The sequence below is a fragment of the Rana temporaria genome, chromosome 8 (genome assembly GCF_905171775.1).
Source record: "Rana temporaria chromosome 8, aRanTem1.1, whole genome shotgun sequence".
NCBI classification, from domain to species: domain Eukaryota; kingdom Metazoa; phylum Chordata; class Amphibia; order Anura; family Ranidae; genus Rana; species Rana temporaria.
In genome coordinates this window covers 140,641,039-140,662,205 of record NC_053496.1, presented here as the reverse complement: position 1 = coordinate 140,662,205, position 21,167 = coordinate 140,641,039, and the positions used below count along the sequence as shown (strand labels likewise).

The 21,167-nt window shown below is 40.0% G+C and overlaps 1 protein-coding gene across 1 annotated transcript in view; it reads right to left on the bottom strand.

Moving 5' to 3' along the window:
* LOC120909121 (bone morphogenetic protein 2-B-like) overlaps positions 1 to 21,167 on the bottom strand; it is a 67,035-nt gene that overhangs the window by 36,353 nt on the left and 9,515 nt on the right. The window contains exon 2 of the mRNA XM_040320782.1: positions 5,578 to 5,714. Within this exon, the coding sequence (XP_040176716.1) occupies positions 5,578 to 5,714 (137 nt within the window). The remainder of the gene's footprint in view (positions 1 to 5,577; positions 5,715 to 21,167) is intronic.

The window sequence follows — 21,167 nt, the reverse complement described above, 5'->3', positions numbered from 1 at the left end:
TCCTTCAATTCCAGAGGGATATCATCACAGAACTCCTGTATCCAGGCGGTACTGTACCTCACCAGCTCCTACCAAATGCAGTAAGCCGACTGCATGAGAGGCATTTTTCTTATGTCCTCGAGAGTACCCCTACCCAACGAGCCCCCCAAAGAAAATGTCGTGTCTGTACCAAGCGCGGATTTAGGCGTGACACCCGTTATTTTTGTCCCAAATGTCCTGGCAATCCTGGTCTTTGTATTGGTGAATGTTTTGAACGCTTCCACACACACGTTAATTATTAGTGTAGGGTGAAACATTTCACAGGCTAGGCACACTCACACAGGGTCTCCCAAGATGCCATCGCATTTTGAGAGACCCAAACCTGGAACCGAAAAGTTGAAGTTACAGTTCACAGTTACAAAAAAAAGTTTAAAAAAAAAAAAAAAAAAAAGTAAAAAATAAAAACACACAAAAAAATATAAAATAAAAAAACCAAAAATAGTTGTCGTTTTATTGTTCTCTCCCTCTCTATTCTCTCTCTATTGTTCTGCTCTTTTTTACTGTATTCTATTCTGCAAAGTTTTATTGTTGTTATGTTTTTTCATGCTTGCTTTTCAGGTATGTAATTTATTTTACTGTTTTCAGGTACGCCATTCAGCTGTTGCGCGGACTTATTTATCTTGACAGCAACAGCGTTTGCTCCCACGATATATAAAGCCGCGACTCCAGTGCTGTAGGAGGTGATTTCACCACCACAGTTAAAAAAAAGAGCATATATGCCGAAGCATGGGGGCAGCAGGGGCGGAGGAGCGATTGTGCTCCTAATGCCGCGTACATACGGTTGACATTCCTACGGAGGCTTTCCCGTGGAAAAGTCTGACCATGTGTACACGGCATAGAAAAGTCCGACCGTGTGTACGCGGCATAGAAAAGTCCGACCGTACGCGGCATAACTTTTTTGCGGGAGGATGCCCCCATGCTTTGGCATATATATATTTTAGGCACAGGTTGCGTTAAAAAATGTTTTATTTTTTACTATGTTTTTTTATAGGTATTTGCTTTGCAGGTATGGTATGATCTTACTGTTATACTGGAATGTTACTTTGTTTTAATGTTAACCATCATTTGCTTAGCAGGTACGCCATTCAGTTGCAGTGCGGATTTATTTAGCGTGACAGCAACAGCGTTTGCTCCCACGATATATAAAGCCGCGACTCCAATGCTGTAGGAGGTGATTTCACCACTACAGTTCAAAAAAGAGCATATATGCCGGAGCATGGGGGCATTAGGGGCGGAGGAGCGATTTTGCTCCTAATGCCGCGTACATACGGTTGACATTCCTACGGAGGCTTTCCTGTGGAAAAGTCTGACCATGTGTACACGGCATAGAAAAGTCCGACCGTGTGTACGCGGCATAGAAAAGTCCGACCGTACGCGGCATAACTTTTTTGCGGGAGGATGCCCCCATGCTTCGGCATATATAAATGGTGCATGTATGCCCATCATTAGAAGTGGGTGGATGAAGGGAGGTATTCTAATGGTGGGCATACCCACCGATCAATCTTTTTTTTGTTCAGCCAACAGGCTGCATGAAAAAAAAAAAGATTACAATACATGTCCAACAAGAACCATCAACGTACTGGTATGTTGCAGGACTTTGAATGGTTATACCAGAATGATGCCTGCGGGTTTAGGCATCATCTTGGTATCATTCTTTTCAGCCAGCGGTCGGCTTTCATGTAAAAGCAGTCCTAGCAGCTAATTAGCCTCTAGACTGCTTTTACATTCAGTGGGAGGGAATGTCCCCCCCCCCAGATATAAACGGCGCCATTGAGAATATGGGAAAGCATTTTATCACACCGATCTTGGTGTGGTCAGATGCTTTGAGGGCAGAGGAAAGATCTAGGGTCTAATAGACCCCATTTAAAAAAAAAAAAGAGTACCTGTCACTAACTATTGCTATCATAAGGGATATTTACATTCCCTGAGATAACAATAAAAATGGTAAAAAAATAAATAAATGGAAGGAACAGTTAACAAATAAAATAAAAAAAAGCGAAATAAATATATAAAAAAATAAAAAAATAAAAAAAAGCATCCCTGTCCCCCCCTGCTCTTGCGCAAAGACGAACGCAAGCGTCGGTCTGGAGTCATATGTAAACAGCAATTGCACCATGCATGTGAGGTATCACCGCGAAGGGCAGATCAAGGGCAGTCATTTTAGCAGTAGACCTACTCTGTAAATCTAATGTGGTAACCTGTAAAGGCTTTTAAAGGCTTTTAAAAATGTATGTAGTTTGTCGCCACTGCGCGTTTGTGCGCAATTTTAAAGTATGTCGTGTTTGGTATCCATGTACTCGGCCTAAGATCATAATTTTTATTTCATCAATAATTTGGGCAATATAGTGTGTTTTAGTGCTTTAAAATAAAAAAAAGTGTATTTTTTCCCCAAAAAATGCGTTTGAAAAAACGCTGCGCAAATACTGTGTGGAAATTTTTTTTGCAACACCCACCATTTTAATCTGTAGGGCCTTTGCTTTAAAAAAATATATAATGTTTGGGGGTTCAACTTTACTTTCTTGCAAAAAAATAATATGTTTTTATGTAAACAAACAGTGTCAGAAAGGACTTTTTCTTCAAGTGGTTAGAAGAGTGGGTGATGTGTGACATAAGCTTCTAATTGTTGTGCATAAAATGCCAGGACAATTGAAAACCCCCCCAAATGACCCCATTTTGGAAAGTAGACACCCCAAGCTATTTGCTGAGAGGCATCTTAAGTCCATGGAATATTTTAGATTTTGACCCAAGTTGCGGGAAATATAAATATATATATATATATATATATATTTTTTTGCGCAAAGTTGTCACTAAATGATATATTGCTCAAACATGCCATGGGCATATGTGGAATTACACCCCAAAATGCATTCTGCTGCTTCTCCTGAGTACGGGGATACCACATGTGTGAGACTTTTTGGGAGCCTAGCCGCGTACGGGACCCCAAAAACCAATCACCGCCTTCAGGCTTTCTAAGGGTGTAAATTTTTGATTTCACTCCTCACTACCTATCACAGTTTCGAAGGCCATAAAATGCCAAAATAGCACAAAAAAAACCCAAATGACCCCATTTTGGAAAGAAGACACCCCAAGGAAACTGCTGAGAGGCATGTTGAGTCCATTGATTTTTTTTTTTTTTGTCCAAAGTGATTGAATAATGAGAAAAAAAAAAAAAAAAGAAAAATGTGTCACTAAATGATATATTGCTCACACATGCCATGGTTATATGTGGAGTTGCACCCTAAAATACATTCTGCTGCTTCTCCTGAGTACGGGGATACCACATGTTTGGGACTTTTTGGGAGCCTAGCCGCGTACGGGACCCCGAAAACCAAGCACCGCCTTCAGCATTTCTAAGGGCGCAAATTTTTGATTTCACTCCTCACTACCTATCACAGTTTCGAATGGCCATAAAATGCCAAAATAGCACAAAAACCCCCCAAATGACCCCATTTTGGAAAGTAGACACCCCAAGCTATTTGCTGAGAGGCATGTTGAGTCCATGGAATATTTAATTTTTTTGCCCCAAGTGATTGAATCATGACCAAAAAAAATTAAAATAAAAAAATGTACAAAACATTGTCACTAAATGATATATTTCTCACACATGCCATGGTTATATGTGGAATTGCACCCCAAAATACATTCTGCTACTTCTCCTGAGTACGGGGATACCACATGTGTGGGACTTTTTGGGAGCCTAGCCGCGTATGAGACCCCGAAAACCAAGCACCGCCTTCAAGATTTCTAAGGACATAAATTTTTGATTTCACTCACACAAATCTTGAAGGCAGTGCTTGGTTTTCGGGGCCCCGTACGCGGCTAGGCTCCCAAAAAGTCCCACACATGTGGTATCCCCGTACTCAGGAGAAGCAGCAGAATGTATTTTGGGGTGCAATTCCACATATAACCGTGGCATGTGTGAGAAATATATCATTTAGTGACAACGTTTTGCATTTTTTTTTTTTTGGTCATTATTCAGTGACTTGGGGCAAAAAAAATAAATATTCCATGGACTCAACATGCCTCTCAGCAAATAGCTTGGGGTGTCTACTTTCCAAAATGGGGTCATTTGGGGGGGTTTTGTGCTGTTTTGGCATTTTATTGCCTTCGAAACTGTGATAGGTAGTGAGGAGTGAAATCAAAAATTTATGCCCTTAGAAATCCTGAAGGCGGTGATTGGTTTTCGGGGTCCCGTACGCGGCTAGGCTCCCAAAAAGTCCCACACATGTGGTATCCCCGTACTCAGGAGAAGCAGCAGAATGTATTTTGGGGTGCAATTCCACATATAACCGTGGCATGTGTGAGAAATATATCATTTAGTGACAACGTTTTGTATTTTTTTTTTTTTGGTCATTATTCAGTGACTTGGGGCAAAAAAATAAAATATTCCATGGACTCAACATGCCTCTCAGCAAATAGCTTGGGGTGTCTACTTTCCAAAATGGGGTCATTTGGGGGGGTTTTATGCTGTTTTGGCATTTTATTGCCTTCGAAACTGTGATAGGTAGTGAGGAGTGAAATCAAAAATGTATGCCCTTAGAAATCCTGAAGGCGGTGATTGGTTTTCGGGGTCCCGTACGCGGCTAGGCTCCCAAAAAGTCCCACACATGTGGTATCCCCGTACTCAGGAGAAGCAGCAGAATGTATTTTGGGGTGCAATTCCACATATGCCCATGGCATATGTGAGAAATATATCATTTAGTGACAACGTTTTGTAAAATTTTTTTTTTTTTTTTTTCGTCATTATTCAATCACTTGGGACAAAAAAATTAAATATTCAATGGACTCAACATGCCTCTCAGCAGTTTCCTTGGGGTGTCTACTTTCCAAAATGGGGTCATTTGGGGGGGTTTTGTACTGCCCTGCCATTTTAGCACCTCAAGAAATGAGATAGGCAGTCATAAAATAAAAGCTGTGTAAATTCCAGAAAATGTACCCTAGTTTGTAGACGCTATAACTTTTGCGAAAACCAATAAATATACGCTTATTGCGATTTTTTTTACTAAAGACATGTGGCTGAATACATTTTGGCCTAAATGTTTGACTAAAATTTAGTTTATTCGATTTTTTTTACTTTTTGTTATAAGAAAAATCATTTTTTTTCAAAATTTACGGTCTTTTTGCGTTTATATCGCAAAAAATAAAAATCGCAGAGGCGATCAAATACCATCAAAATAAAGCTCTATTTGTGGGAAGAAAAGGACGCAAGTTTCGTTTCGGTACAACATTGCATGACCGCGCAATTACCAGTTAAAGCAGCGCATTGCCAAATTGTAAAAACACCTTGGGTCTTTAGACAGCGTATTGGTCCGGGGCTTAAGTGGTTAATCATGTTATATCTTATTATTTATATGTATGAAAATAATGCTGGTATTATTTACAGTTGGCATGCACACTTGTTTATAAGTAAAGAAAAACATTATGAGCACCTCCTTTCAGCCTTTTTGTTTGAAAGTCTATTTATTATAAATTTAATTTATGTAAATTTAAACCATATTTGAATGGTTTTAACAATTTTAGCCTATTTGGTTATCTTACCCTACAGAAATGATATTTGGTTGTCAATCCAAAAGGCTTCCACTTGAACACCCGAAGCTCAGCTTTTAACATGCGCTCACTGCTTCCCACAGATGAGATGTTGAAAAGATAGAATGGATGTCCTGTTTCTGCAAAAACTGTAAAATAATACACACATGTGAGTGAGAAAATATGTAACTGTCTAAAGTCTACATACTAAAATATTTTGGTCTTATTCTAAAAGGCAGTGAAAGCAGGACAGGATTTGTTAAAAAGTATAGACAGGAAGATTTCAGTGTGTTTGTCAAAGTCAAATTGCAATTAACTGTTAGCTTGGAAGCATAGGATTAAACATGTTTTCTATTTCCATAATATATATTATATATTTATATTTATTTTAATAAGTTAGGACCTGCCATAACATAAAGATTAAAAAAAAAAAAATTGGTCATAGTGAAAGTAGTGAAGATATAAAAAGTGCACAACCGGGGGCGTGGCCGGAAGCCGACGGAGATGGCCGCACACTAGCTCAGTCTCTGAGACTCGGCAAGTATCCAGGGCACAAAACAGGAGAGGTGACACTCTATTCATGGCAACTCACCCCCCTCACAACACCGCCAAACAGGACAGCATGTCCAAACAGAGGAATGACAAGACGGCGCCGTGGAAACTCACTCACTCTTCTCAGGCTGCATACTGTTCTCAAACCTTCTCATCAAATAGTTTGACCAATTCCAGACAAAAACTGATGCCGGATACAGACACAGATCCTGAGGTGAGCCATTCTTTACTATCTATTCCTGAGGGATCTGGGCTCCAAAACTCCATAACAGCTTTCCACACTTCCAACCAACCGGTGCTTGATACCACCCTAAAAGACACGCTGCTCTCATTACAAAACTCCATACACTCTGATATCCTTCATATGGTGAACAAATCAGAAATAAATGATCTAGGAGAAAGGGTCACTCACATTGAATCAAAACCTGGTGAATTTACCACATCATTCATTGACAGTGGATGCACAAGAGGAAAAAGGAGATGGACTGGATAAAAGCTAAATTAGCTGACCTAGAGGATTGTTCCAGAAGGAATAATGTGAAAAAAAGGGGTATACCAGAATCCATCCAACCAGTAGCACTGACAGATTACTTTGTGCAACTCATGGCGACCTTCATTCCCAACACCCCATGATCTGAGTTGATAGTTGATAGACCTCATCCACCGTCTACCAAAACCTTCTCATCTTCCAGACACCATACCACGCGACACAATTGTCCGTGTCCATTTCTTCCACGTGAAGGAAAAATTTATGCGAGCCACAAGAAACACTACTATATATATACTATATACTAATATATTGGTCTATCCTTTTATGCTGACTTATCACAATATACCATGAACAAACGGAAAAGCCTCACCTCGATCACCAAACCCCTGTGTAACCACCAGATCACTTATAAATAGGGTCATCTGTAGAGTTGAGCGGACACCTGGATGTTCGGGTTTGGCGGGTTCGGCCGAACTTCGGAAAAAAGTCCGGCTTCGGGACCCGAACTTGACCCAAACCTGAACCCCATTGAAGTCAATGGGGACCCGGACTTTTTTTTTTGGTCCCGCTTTGAAGCCCAATGGGGCAGAGGGACTCCCTATAAGGGAGTGAGAGGATTTCCCCGCTCAACCAGCCCCGTTAGTCCTTCGCCTCTCTTTTTTTAGAGACCGCGTGGTCAAAGTGCGTGCATGTTAACCCAATTTCGAGTGCGTGTAAGTGTGGTGGTTTTTGTGGGAGGGGGGTGGGCATACTAAGCGCAGGCTTACCTCGCATAGCACACCCACCGGGAGCCGGGCTGAGACCACCAAACTCAATTCACATGTAGCTGAGACCGGGATCCGAACCTCTAGCTGCAGAGGTGAATGGCTTGTCAGCGCAGTGCCAATCGCGTTGAGCCACCGCAGCTCCCCTGGGACCCGGACTTTTGACTACTAAAATATCTCTAAAAAACGAATGGAAAGGGCTAGAGGGCTGCAAATGGCAGAAAAATGTTGGTAAGAGCATGACAAGTACTCTGCAAACAAATGTGGATAGGGAAATAATTTAAAAATACATAAAAATAAACTTAGAACTGTCCCTGCACAAATTGTCATTTCTGACATTTCTGCTGCTCTGGATGGATGGATTTCTCATCGCTGGACCGGAAAGATCACCCGTCGCTGGATACAGACAACGTTGGACCGGGGAGCCGGATCGAGAGTGGATTTTTTTTCTTTTTTTTTTATTAATAAAGGACTTTTTTCTACGGTGTCTGTGTGTTTTTTTTACAATAATTTACACTTCCTTCGTGAAATGGTAGGGGTACAGTGTACCCCATTACCAATTCACATATGGGGGGCCAGGATCTGGGGGTCCCCTTTGTTAAAGGGGTCTTCCAGATTCTGATAAGCCCCCCGCCCGCAGACCCCCACAACCACCGGACAAGGGTTGTGGGGATGTGGCCTGGTACGGTTCAGGAGAGGGGGGGCGCACTCTGTCCCCCCCTCTTTTCTGCGGCCAGGCAGGTTAACGTGTTTGGATAAGGGTTTGGTGTGGATTTTGGGGGGAACTCCACGCCATTTTTTTTTAAACATTTGGGGTGGAGTTCCCCTTAAAATCCACACCAGACCTGAAGGGTCTGGAATGGATATTTGGGGGGAACCCCACATCATTTTTTTTTAATTGACGGCGGGGTTCCCCTTAATCAGACCTAAAGGGCCTGGTAATTGAATTTGGAGGGACCCCCACACAATTTTTTTATTTTTTATGAATGAATCCTCTCTGAATTGCCGAAGACAACAATTCATTATAGCCGCAAAGCCGGTTTTAAATGACTTTTTTTTTCCTTTCAGAAATGACACTTTGTGCAGTGCCATTACATAGCCGAACTCCGAACCCGAACTTTCAGCAAATTATTCGGGTTCGTGTTCGGGTCCAAAAAAAATCAAAATTCGGTACGAACCCGAACTTTACAGTTCGGGTTCGCTTAACCTTAGTCATCTGGTCAAACTGGTGATTAATAAGAACAACGGTACATACAGTATACCATACTCTCTTTGGAGGAAGGCCTCGCTCTGTTGAGGCAATGGAAAATTCTGGAACCCCCAGAACACAAGGAACACCGTACACCTGCCCAGAACAGGGAAAAACTTGACTGGGATGTCGGGGACCCCCCAGATGAAATGATCATTTAACCTGCCTTTCTAGCATTACACAGAGAGAGCTACCTATACCCTGGATCACTTGCCTACGCAAGGATCACTTGCTGTAATACCCCAAATTATAAGTCACAGAGAACTCTGCTCATATAGTGTTACTAAGCTTGTTACACTTGTTTTTTACAATAGTTTTTTTTTTATTAATATTTTGTCATTGTTATTTTACACCTGTGTTGAGCTTACGTTACAGAGCTCTCCTGCAACTGCCACTGAATTGCACTCTCCCTAACCACTCACTGCTCCACCCAGAGAATCCTCTACTTCTCTCCGAGACAAGAGCTACTAATACTCAGCTCTCTACACATACCTCTTTTGAAACCTCATAAATACCTGCAAACAGTACACAGCTGCACTACTACTTTGCTATGACACTACACTGAACAGATTCTAGACTAATACCTCATCTCCCACACCCGACAATATGTCTTTCAAAGTCATGTCTTTAAATGTCAAGAGATTAAACCTCCCATGGAAACAATGTTCCCTATGGGCAGAAGCAGCTAAACTTCAAAGTGAAGTCTTATGTCTACAAGAGACCCATTTTTGCAAACATAATGCCCCATCGATGACTCACATAAGATTGCCACATCTCTTTTTCGCAATTGCAACCACTAAAAATAAGGAAGTACTCATCGCAATAAAAGATAGTCTCCTTCAAAACTCTGGATGTTGAGCTAGACGACCAAGGGAGAAACATCATTCTCATTTGCAAAATAAACTACCAAACCTACACCATCGTGAACCTATATGCCCCCAACTCCAGACAAATTACATTTCTTCGCAAACTTTTAAAAATAATCCAGAAAAAGAAACAGGGACATACTCTCCTTTGCAGAGATTTGAACTTGCTTTCAGACCCTTCTATAGATCCCCAGATCCCCTAGGCAACCAAACATTGCTCATCCTCATTATCCTCCTTTCTTCAAACTAACAGTATTAATGACATATGGAGATCTTCCAAGAAAGTGACTACACCTTTCTTGCCAACTCCATGTGGAGAAATTACCCCACACTAATGGCATCTCCCACCAACTCTGCGCACATAAAAGACCAACTTAAAACTTTTTTTGACCTAAATGCTTCTTCCACCACTAGCTCATTCCTAGTGTGGAATACATATAAAGCCTATATCCGTGGTGTATTATCAAAATTAAGCTCAAAGGCCAAACGCTAGAGAACCCAGCAGTACGACAATATCTTATCCACTATAACCAAACTTTATTGCAAGAACAAAAATAAACAACACTTGAAATAAGCAACCAATTGCTCCAAGCTAGAAATTATCTTTGCACCTTTCTTACTTCGCAACACGCTAAACTACTAAAAAAAGCAAAAAAATGTATACACCTCTGGCAACAAGGCCAGCAGACTTCTGGCTTTAGTGGAAATATTTTGTCAGCCCTTTTAGCACTATACAGGACTCCCTCAACATGAGTCTTTGCAGAAGGAGAATTTTCTGACAAGTTACATATAACAAATAGGACAAGACAGAGATATCCCCACTCCCCTCTAATCTTTACCTTACTAATGGAGCCACTAGCTCAAAAAATTAGAGAGCGAGATACAATCTTGGGCATAACAATCTCAAGTAAAATTTATAAGATTTCCCTCTTTGCAGATGATATCATCTTGACACTGACAGACCGGCTTCTTCCCTACCAGAAATATATGAAATACTAAATATGTTCAATGCTATATCATATTAAAAAATAAATGAATCAAAATCTAATATCTTGGGCATACACATCACCCATGATATTAAAAAAAAAACTTTCCTTTCCAATGGGTTACGTCACACATGCCATATCTAGGAATTTCCTTATCCTCCTCCACAGCAAACCTCTATTCTCACAACTATACCCCATTCTTAAACTATTTCAAACAAGAACTACAAAATATTGGTAAACACTACTTATCTTGGGCAGGTAGAATAGCCGTCCTTAAAATGATTATTTTACCCAAACTCCTTTATATTTTTAGAGCATTACCTATTCATTCTCCTCCTTCCTTCTTCACATTCACAACTCTGACCCATCACAAATGAACAGGAGGGATGGGGTTTCCAGACACAAAAGATTACTATGCTGCAGTAATCGTAGATCAAATCAGACACTGGTTCAACCCTTCCTTCAAAAAACAGTGGAGAGACATTGAACAACATTCTGTCGCTATAGGCGACCTTAGTACCCTTTTATATGCTTCCTCTATCACAAACACCTGCTTTAAAACGTCACATCCAATGATTATAGCAACATTATCAATGTGGAAATACTTTATAGACTCCAAATTACAAAATAACGATGATATAAATGTCCCCATTCCACTATCAGTGTTAAACTTTTTGATACCTCAGTTCTCTCAAGGAACATGTGAATCACTTAAAAATGCCAACCTATTAGATCTCTTACAAAACAACAAACTCCCCCCATTTACAGAGCTCAGGGAAAATTATAACTTAACTGCAACTGGAGCATTTGGTAATAAACAAATAGCTTCTTGTTTAAAGAAAAATCAAATGCATGCCCTACACATAAACAAAAAAAGCGTGGTCCTTCTGGACTTCCAACTCTCCCACCATGAAAGGCACCAAGTTACTATATAACCTGGTGAAATCCAAAACCGCATTTATTAAAAATGTTGCCCTTCGAAAATTGAAACACAAGAAACATACACAGAAAGCCAATGGTGATCGGCCATCTACTATAATGCTACCGCTACCAAATGCATCAACTACTGGGAATTTGCTTAAAAATTCCACCACAGATAGTACTACACTCCTGTCAAATTGGGTAAATTCGCAAACACAGATGATGACAAATGTTGGTGGACATACATGATCTCAAATTCACATATTATGGACATGCCCTCAGGTGCGCAGTTTCTGGGACAAAGTGTTTTCCTTAATCTATGAAACAGCAGGATGCCTTTCACCCCCTACACTAGCCTTGGCAATCTTGAGTCTAGGAATAGAAAAATTCAAACCCCACCACAGAACCTTAGTTATACACATACTAATAGCAACAAGATTGATTATAGTACAGAAATGGTGACACAACCTAGCTCTCAACATAACTGATGTTAAACTCCAGATAAACTTAGTAAAGAGTTACCAAGAGAACATAGCAATTTAGGCAGGTTCATTTAAAAAATGTCACAGTTTATGTAGCAATTGGCACTACCCTTGAAGAGGAATTACTCCCTGTTATAATACCTCCAACAGTTAGCAAAACACTGATGGTAGACTTTGTTGTTGTTAATCACTACTGTCATACTATACTTTAACCAATAGTACCAATGTAACCATACAAATGTTTCTTTTGTTTCTGTCATAGACAATCTTCTTTTATGTATCACCTACAATGCTTGCTTAACACTTGTATTCTCATTATAAAATCAATACAAATTATAATAAAAACAAAAGTATTCTCATTATAAAATCAATACAAATTATAATAAAAACAAGAAAAAAGTGCACAAACCTAGAGAACCCAATCATATTTTGGATAACTTAACCTGGTCCCACTGGCCATACTTATATATGTGGCCACTGGGCAGCTGGGCTTTGACAGCGAGTTGTTGCATACTGTATTCATGGGGGATGGCTTTTCTGAGATGAGAGCGCGCTCACTGTTTGCTCACAGCACAGTAACTAAGATGTCACGGTAGCTTCCAATGCATGTTTGCAAGCATGGAAAGGGTTTTAAAAATGATTTTGGAAGGGCTAATATGGTTTATTGCATTTTGGGGCTTACCATTTCTCTTATCCATGGTACCATCATATTAAAGTATTTAGAGTGCAAAACTATTGAAGCCTGTGTAAGCATCTACTAAGTTAGCAGAAATATTAATTTTTGGGTTGTATGGATTTTCATTTTTTTTTAATCCATATACTCCATTGGAACAAATTGTGATTTAGCCATTATATCATTTATTTACAGATATTGCCTACAACTTCAAGTAAAACTCTGAGCAACATAGAGATGAATGAACTTCTTGAAAATTTGGGGCTAGATTCATATAGACTTACGAGTAGATATCAGTAGATACGCCGTTGTAAGTCCAAATCCGCGCTGTCGTATGTTTAAGCGGTATGCTCAAATTGAGATACGCTTAAATGTTGCTAAGATACGACGGGCGTAAGTCTCCTACGCCGTCGTATCTTAGTTGCATATTTACATTGGCCGATAGGGGCGTGTACGTCGATTTACGCAGAGAATATGTAAATGACGTAGATACGCCTATTTACGAACGTACACTCGCCCGTCGTTTACGTAAGGCGTTTTCAGGCGTAAAGATAAAACACCAAAAAGATGGCGCAGCCAATGTTAAGTATGGACGTCGGACAGCTGTCGAATTTCACATCGTTTACGTAGTTTGCGTAAGTCGACTCAGAATGGGGCTGGGCGTAGGTTACGTTCACGTTGAAAGCAAGGAGTATTTGCGACGTGATACTGAGCATGTGCGCGCATGCGCCGTACGATCGGCACTTCATTTACATGTATGGTAATGAATCGGGAATTCATTACCATACAACATGCCCCCTACCTGCCTATTTTGAATTAGGCGGGGTTACGCCGGGCCATTTGCGCTACGCTGGCGTAACTTAGGAGGCAAGTGCTTTGTGAATACAGTACTTGCTTCACTATCTTACATCGGCGTAGTGCAAATGGGATGCGCTACGCCGTACGTGAATCTACCTAATTGTGTCTTAAGCACACACTACTAGTTTTTTTCCCGTTCAACCCAGCAGACTAATCCAATGTTAGTACAACGATCTCCCTTGCTGTTCTATTGTGTTCTAACAGGGGTATGCCCCCCGCCAGAAAACTCCGGTCAGCACTCTCAACTATTGGCTAGCTTTTGTCGGACCAGCTCTGCAGTACACATGGGCCGAATGTCTGCTGGTTTCTATTGAACCGGGCCATAAAGCTGTATTTCTGCCAGTGTGTATGGAGCTTTATTGACAGAGGGAGTGAGTACTGTTTATTCCCTTTCTGGATACAGCATTTAGAAAACTACAATAAGAACGTAATTATGAGGAAGGACCAAAAGTTCTATAAGGATCAACTAGCATTTGCAGGAGGTTATGCATACAAGTGGCATCACAACCCTAATCAGAAGGGAAAGAAAACCTTTAGACGTAATAATCAATATGAACCGACTGCATATAAATCTGATTCAGATGTATCAGCTTCATCCTCTTCTATTTCTTCACAGAGAACCATCCCAAAACCCTTTCGAGGACCAGCAGGACGAGGACGTGCACCCAAACGCGGTAACGGTGGTGGGCATAACGCACAAGGGGGGACACTTAAAAAACGCATGGTCTCTCCTCAGGCTCCCACTGACCAACCCATAAAGAACCAAGAGTTGGGAATAGACACAAGTGGTGACCTGGTGGTGGGTAACACTCCTTTGGTAATGTTCTCTAATGAAAGGGACACTGTAAGTCAAAAAGAACAGGGAGCTATTCCCAAAACTAGTAATAGACAAACCAACCTAGGTAATATCCCTTTAGGACCTTGCCTAATTCCGTCTACACCACTACCGACAATGAAACTGGGAAAAATGGATCCTTTTGTAGTAAAACAGATACAGCTGACTCAGGACTAGACATTGTAAACCTTTCAACATACAACCTTTCCCCCACTGAGATTGAGGTGCTGAGACTGGGTCTCAGTTTCTGCCCCTCACAAAAAGTGGATAAATTTACTTTAATTAAAGATCTACATTTGTTTGCTAGAAACCTTACATATAAATTTATGTTTGACACCGATAGGGGACGTATAGCCTCTAGGGAAGAGGAACTATACAAAGACTTCAAAGTACAAGACTTTAGGGCGTTAAAAATCCTAATCCAACTGTTGGATGAAAACGAGAGTTCGGAAGATCTAATTGATCTCTCTGACGAAGCTGAACTAGAGGTAGAACCGATCTCAGAACCATGTAAGTTTAGGACAAAATCACAAAGATTCCCCAATCTACAAACTTCCCCAGCAGTATGGGCCTTCCTTAAGCAAACAAGGAAACAAATTGAAAATCTAGTAATCCCTAAAATCTCTGATAACAATCTATCAAGACAGCAACAACAAGCACTTACCCAACTCACTAGTAATAGTGATTTGGTGATAAAACCTTCTGATAAAGGGGGCAATGTAGTTGTAATGACCAAGACTCAGTATATCAGAATGTGTGACAAAATTTTATGCAATGGTAACTGGTATCGGACAATATCGGAAGATGACGTTCCAAAAGCCAGATCCAGTTATATTTCCCTGATCTCGTTAGCATTTCAACAAGGTCTGATTGATCAAGACCTTAGGGAATATTTAGAGATTAAATGGCCAATAACTCCTACGTTTTATTCACTGCCAAAAATACATAAGGACATCAGGGTTCCACCTGGCCGTCCTATTATTTCGGGTATAGGCAGCCATACGGAAACTGCAAGTAAGTATGTTGATATGCAACTGAGACCTCATGTAATGGCATTGCCATCATATCTTAAAGATACATTGGAACTCCTTAAAATAGTGGAAGGTATGAGCGTACCCGCAGGATCAATTTTGGCAGCAATAGACGTGGAGGCCCTTTACTCCAGTATCCCGCATACAAAGGGGATCCAAGTTGTTTCCCAATTTTTGCGTGAGCAAGATCACAATAATTGGAAATTGTGCAATTTCATTACAACTCTATTGGAGCATATACTGACTAACAATGTCTTTGTTTTCAATGGCTCAACCTACCTCCAGGTGCAGGGTGTGGCGATGGGGACCTCCTGTGCCCCATCGTATGCCACCCTGTACCTGGGGGGGTGGGAAAGAGCCATCTTTTCGGATGACTCCGCCACGATATACCTCCGCCACATCCTATTGTGGCGGAGGTATATCGATGATGTTTTAGTCGTCTGGACTGGTGGTGCGGACTTATTAGGTAAATTTATGGAATACTTATCCATTAACGATTACAACCTAAAATTTACTATCCAGTCAGATACAAAAAGCATCCCCTTCCTCGATCTAACAATCTCAATAAATGATGATGGTACCCTTTACACTAATCTGTATAGAAAGGAAACAGCAGGAAATACTATTCTTCACTACTCTAGCTCGCATCCAAGATCCTTGGTGCGAAGCATCCCTTACAGTCAGTACCTAAGACTTCGGCGTAATTGTGCAAAGGAGGAGGATTTTGAAAAAGAAGCATCTGCCCTTTATTCACGACTTCTACTGAGAGGATATAGTAAAAAGGTTCTGAAACAAGCATATATAAAATCTAAGACAAATACCAGAGATGCATTACTATTTAAGCAGAGGGAAAAAGAGCACAATCCGACAACCAAACTCATAACCACATTTAGCTCTGATCAAAACATCTTTCGCCAATTGGTTAGTCATAATTGGCATTTTCTTGCCGAAGACCCTATTATCTCAAAATACATTTCTCAGAGACCTGAAATTGTTTATAGGAAATGTAGATCCATTAAGGACAGCCTTACACATAGCCATCTGGTACCTGATGCTCCGGATCTTCAGGAACCTGAGACACCAGGCACGTATAAGTGCGGACAATGTGATGTTTGCCCTTGGATTGAGGAAGGAGACGGCTGTTTCCTCCCTAGAGGAGGTTTCCTTAAGTCCAAGAGGCATGCTAATTGTACAACCATAGGCATTGTATATCTTGCTAAATGTCGCTGCGGCGCATTCTATATAGGAAAGACGAAGAGAACCTTTGCGAGAAGAATTAAAGACCATCTTTATTACCTAGACGCGGGATTGCTCTATACTCCTATTTGCAAACATGTAGGCTTGCACCATAGCTATGACCCTTCATTTATTTCTTTTTTCGCTTTGGAAGTCATCCCCCTACCAGAAAGAGGTGGGGATTTTGACACAAAAAAATCCTCCAACGCGAGGCTCGTTGGATTTTTGACCAGCGAGCCACATATTCACCAGGGCTTAATACGTCGCTGTCATTCAAACCCTTCTTATAAGTAAAGCCTATGAGCTGCTCATTATTATTTGCTTACATGACAATTGGTTGTCACTTGTTTTGAATCACAGAGATGTCATTTAAAGACCCCGTATACATAATCTATTCTTAGTTGCTATATATAGGTCATTGGCAGGTCTGCCTCTACACTGTGTTTGCATACTGTATACTCAGAGGACCCTCCGAGAGATATATAACTTCTTATCTACTGTGATGGCTCCATTGCTCCGCCCTTTGCGTCCAACTCATATATATATAATCTCTGTACTTTTTGTATTTTTACATTTATGGTGTTATGCTTGGTTTTGTTTTATTCGATCTTTTTCTATCTGTTGTTGATTTATTTTGCATCCATTGTTGATTATCTCTCTTACTCTGTCCGGCTGTATGATAAGATAAAATAGCTGGACAGCATTAAAATCCCTAATAATCGTGATTATCATGGACACTGCCTCTATCAATCTTCTCCTCTAGGTAGACAATGTAAAAATGAACCCTTATCGGATGTTTATTTTTGTAAAATTAAGAAACAAACTCTGGCCTTTTTCTCTGGAGTTATATATATGTCTAATTGTATATATTTTATTTATTCTTTCATATCAAATTATTATTTCCGTTTTTTGAGCTCTGAGCTGTATGATTCATTACGCAGGGGGCTTCTGGATGCAGGGGGAGGTTGAACTTTTCACTAAGCGTGATGCGGCCAATCACATGTCCCAACACAGGGGGCGCGGTCTCTTAGACGCCTCTGTTTCCCATCAGTAATATCAGATGGGACGCGCACGCACATCCAGCCAACTGTTCACCTTTTGGCTGTTAAGAGACAGCGATTTTATGTCTCTTCCTTATGCGCTCCAGCATACGTCATCATGCTGGAGCGCACTATCTGCGTGCGCAATTGTTTTGGGACACGTGAACCGGAGGTGACGCCAGGGGTCAGCTTTGACTCTTTTCACCTCCGGTGGAAATGTAGCTATTTAAGTCAGCGCTGACGATGGACATGTCAGACGCTGGCTTGGACGGCTGGAGGAAGGACCATACAATCTTATGCGAGACGCCAGCATACGGATTCCACTCGTCCTTATGCTGTTACTATTCAGCAAAGGTAATTACTCCTTGATTCAATGAATCTATGCCCCACTTAGGCTATCTAGCCACATGCACCGTTCTAAAATATTAAATTCTTTTCTTATTCATTTCGTTTTAGAATCTAAGTGGTAATATGTGGTATTGTCTTTGAACCACTCCACCAATACTACCCTGAAGTGTAATTCAACGGAGGCATTATATCCCCTAATTACAACAGGAAACATCACTGTACTATATAATTTTCTTTTTCTATCACCACTTAAGGTAAAAATCCTTGCTTATTTCTCTATCTATTTTTCATATATATATACAGACAGTTGCCCTACTATGACAATAGTTACAGGCACTGTGTCCTATTATTTATATATAGGATAATCATTAGTTTCTGATATATCTATATATATATGTATATACTTATTTTTCATCTATAGAATTTTGTGGGAACCTATTGGGAACCTCTGTGGATCCATCTGGCAGCACTAAGTTTAACCTTGCTACTATAGAGGTAAACATCTCCATTGAGCTTTCATTAGATATTTTCTTTTCCATTACTATTAAATGCATAAACAATTCATTTATACAATATATATTTATAGACATATTTTTCAATATTCTCTACTATTACCTTTATCTTTTTGCTTGCTTTTAGGAAGAATATAGATACAATTTTTTGTCATCTGTATCTTCTCCTTCTTTGTGGGAGGAAATCCTCATAAACATTTCATTGTCCGCACCTGCTAAAATCAAGTGGATCTGGCTTCCACTGATTATAAGTGGAATAACTAATCTCCTGATTGCATCCAGTGCTTCTTTGCTGACTTCTAGGCAGGCTTTTCTGCCCAGCTCTCGGAGCTCTTTTTAACGGAAATGGTAAGCGCACTATATATTCCCCTTTATGTACATATGTGTTAAAAACACACATTTTTTCAAATGTTTAAAATAAAACATATTAAATTATTGTACTATATCTGTATTAATGATGAATCTTTATGTCATACACAGACCGCTACATGCATTAAAGGAACAGGAACATTATGCAAGCCCTGATGAAGCACACATAGTGCGAAACTAGTTGGCAAAATTCGCATTAATCTTCCTTAAAATAACCAATTTCCCCCATACCTTGTTTTTCATGTAATTGTGGTTCTGACCATATATATATCTCATTGTATTAATGACTGTATGAAATATGATATTTTATATTTATATTTACATGATTAAATTATTTTTGATACTACTTTAAACCTTGTGTTTTGTGCGCCTACCTTTGATACCAAGAGCAACACATCTCACATCAAAAAATCCCTATATTCGGAGAGGAACTGACCTCCCCTAATATATGCCAACTCCTTTTTATTTTTTACAAATTTTGATGGGATTGTGAGTGACTGTTGCTCGAGAGGAAGTCATTCATTCACTTACATAATTTATTTCTTGACTTTACCTTGGGTGTAAAACCCGCAATTGAGTGATGAATGACCTCCAGTACTAAGGTGACAACAAAAAACATTAGTTTTACTTACTTTGAACTTTCTATGAAACTCTAAAAACCAACTTAGGTTCAACATTGTCTGATTGTATAACTCTGTTCCGAATTAGGTACAAGTACTGAGGATAGATATTTTCTGCCTTTTTCTCTTTTGGTCTCTTTTCTCTCTCCTTCGCTACTTACATATTTTCCTTCTTTTTTCTCACTTCTATAATGTCACAGTTTTCAGGCTTGGATTGGGAGAAGTTTTTGGATACTATCCAAAATTCTTACAAATCCCAAGCAAAGACGGAAGTAGGACTCGATGTCTTCTTTCTGAAACTTAAAAAATTAATGGAAAGAAAATCCAACTTAGGTTGGCATATTCGATTTTTTGATCGATATTTGAAAGAAAGGGTCAACCCTCAAGGATTGAGAGTGCAAATTTTCCCCACGTTTGAAATGACTGAATCAGCACTAAAAGACAAATGGGAGGAAAATTTGAATACATGTTCTTCTAATATGATGATAATGCTGAGGGACAAACACATTATTGATCTTGCAGAATTGGATAGGGAGATTGAAAACTTACGTAGTTCAAGCAATCACTTAACCTCTAATAGTGAATATCAGAAAAAGGAATCAGATTTGATACAGCATTTAGAAAACTACAATAAGAACGTAATTATGAGGAAGGACCAAAAGTTCTATAAGGATCAACTAGCATTTGCAGGAGGTTATGCATACAAGTGGCATCACAACCCTAATCAGAAGGGAAAGAAAACCTTTAGACGTAATAATCAATATGAACCGACTGCATATAAATCTGATTCAGATGTATCAGCTTCATCCTCTTCTATTTCTTCACAGAGAACCATCCCAAAACCCTTTCGAGGACCAGCAGGACGAGGACGTGCACCCAAACGCGGTAACGGTGGTGGGCATAACGCACAAGGGGGGACACTTAAAAAACGCATGGTCTCTCCTCAGGCTCCCACTGACCAACCCATAAAGAACCAAGAGTTGGGAATAGACACAAGTGGTGACCTGGTGGTGGGTAACACTCCTTTGGTAATGTTCTCTAATGAAAGGGACACTGTAAGTCAAAAAGAACAGGGAGCTATTCCCAAAACTAGTAATAGACAAACCAACCTAGGTAATATCCCTTTAGGACCTTGCCTAATTCCGTCTACACCACTACCGACAATGAAACTGGGAAAAATGGATCCTTTTGTAGTAAAACAGATACAGCTGACTCAGGACTAGACATTGTAAACCTTTCAACATACAACCTTTCCCCCACTGAGATTGAGGTGCTGAGACTGGGTCTCAGTTTCTGCCCCTCACAAAAAGTGGATAAATTTACTTTAATTAAAGATCTACATTTGTTTGCTAGAAACCTTACATATAAATTTATGTTTGACACCGATAGGGGACGTATAGCCTCTAGGGAAGAGGAACTATACAAAGACTTCAAAGTACAAGACTTTAGGGCGTTAAAAATCCTAATCCAACTGTTGGATGAAAACGAGAGTTCGGAAGATCTAATTGATCTCTCTGACGAAGCTGAACTAGAGGTAGAACCGATCTCAGAACCATGTAAGTTTAGGACAAAATCACAAAGATTCCCCAATCTACAAACTTCCCCAGCAGTATGGGCCTTCCTTAAGCAAACAAGGAAACAAATTGAAAATCTAGTAATCCCTAAAATCTCTGATAACAATCTATCAAGACAGCAACAACAAGCACTTACCCAACTCACTAGTAATAGTGATTTGGTGATAAAACCTTCTGATAAAGGGGGCAATGTAGT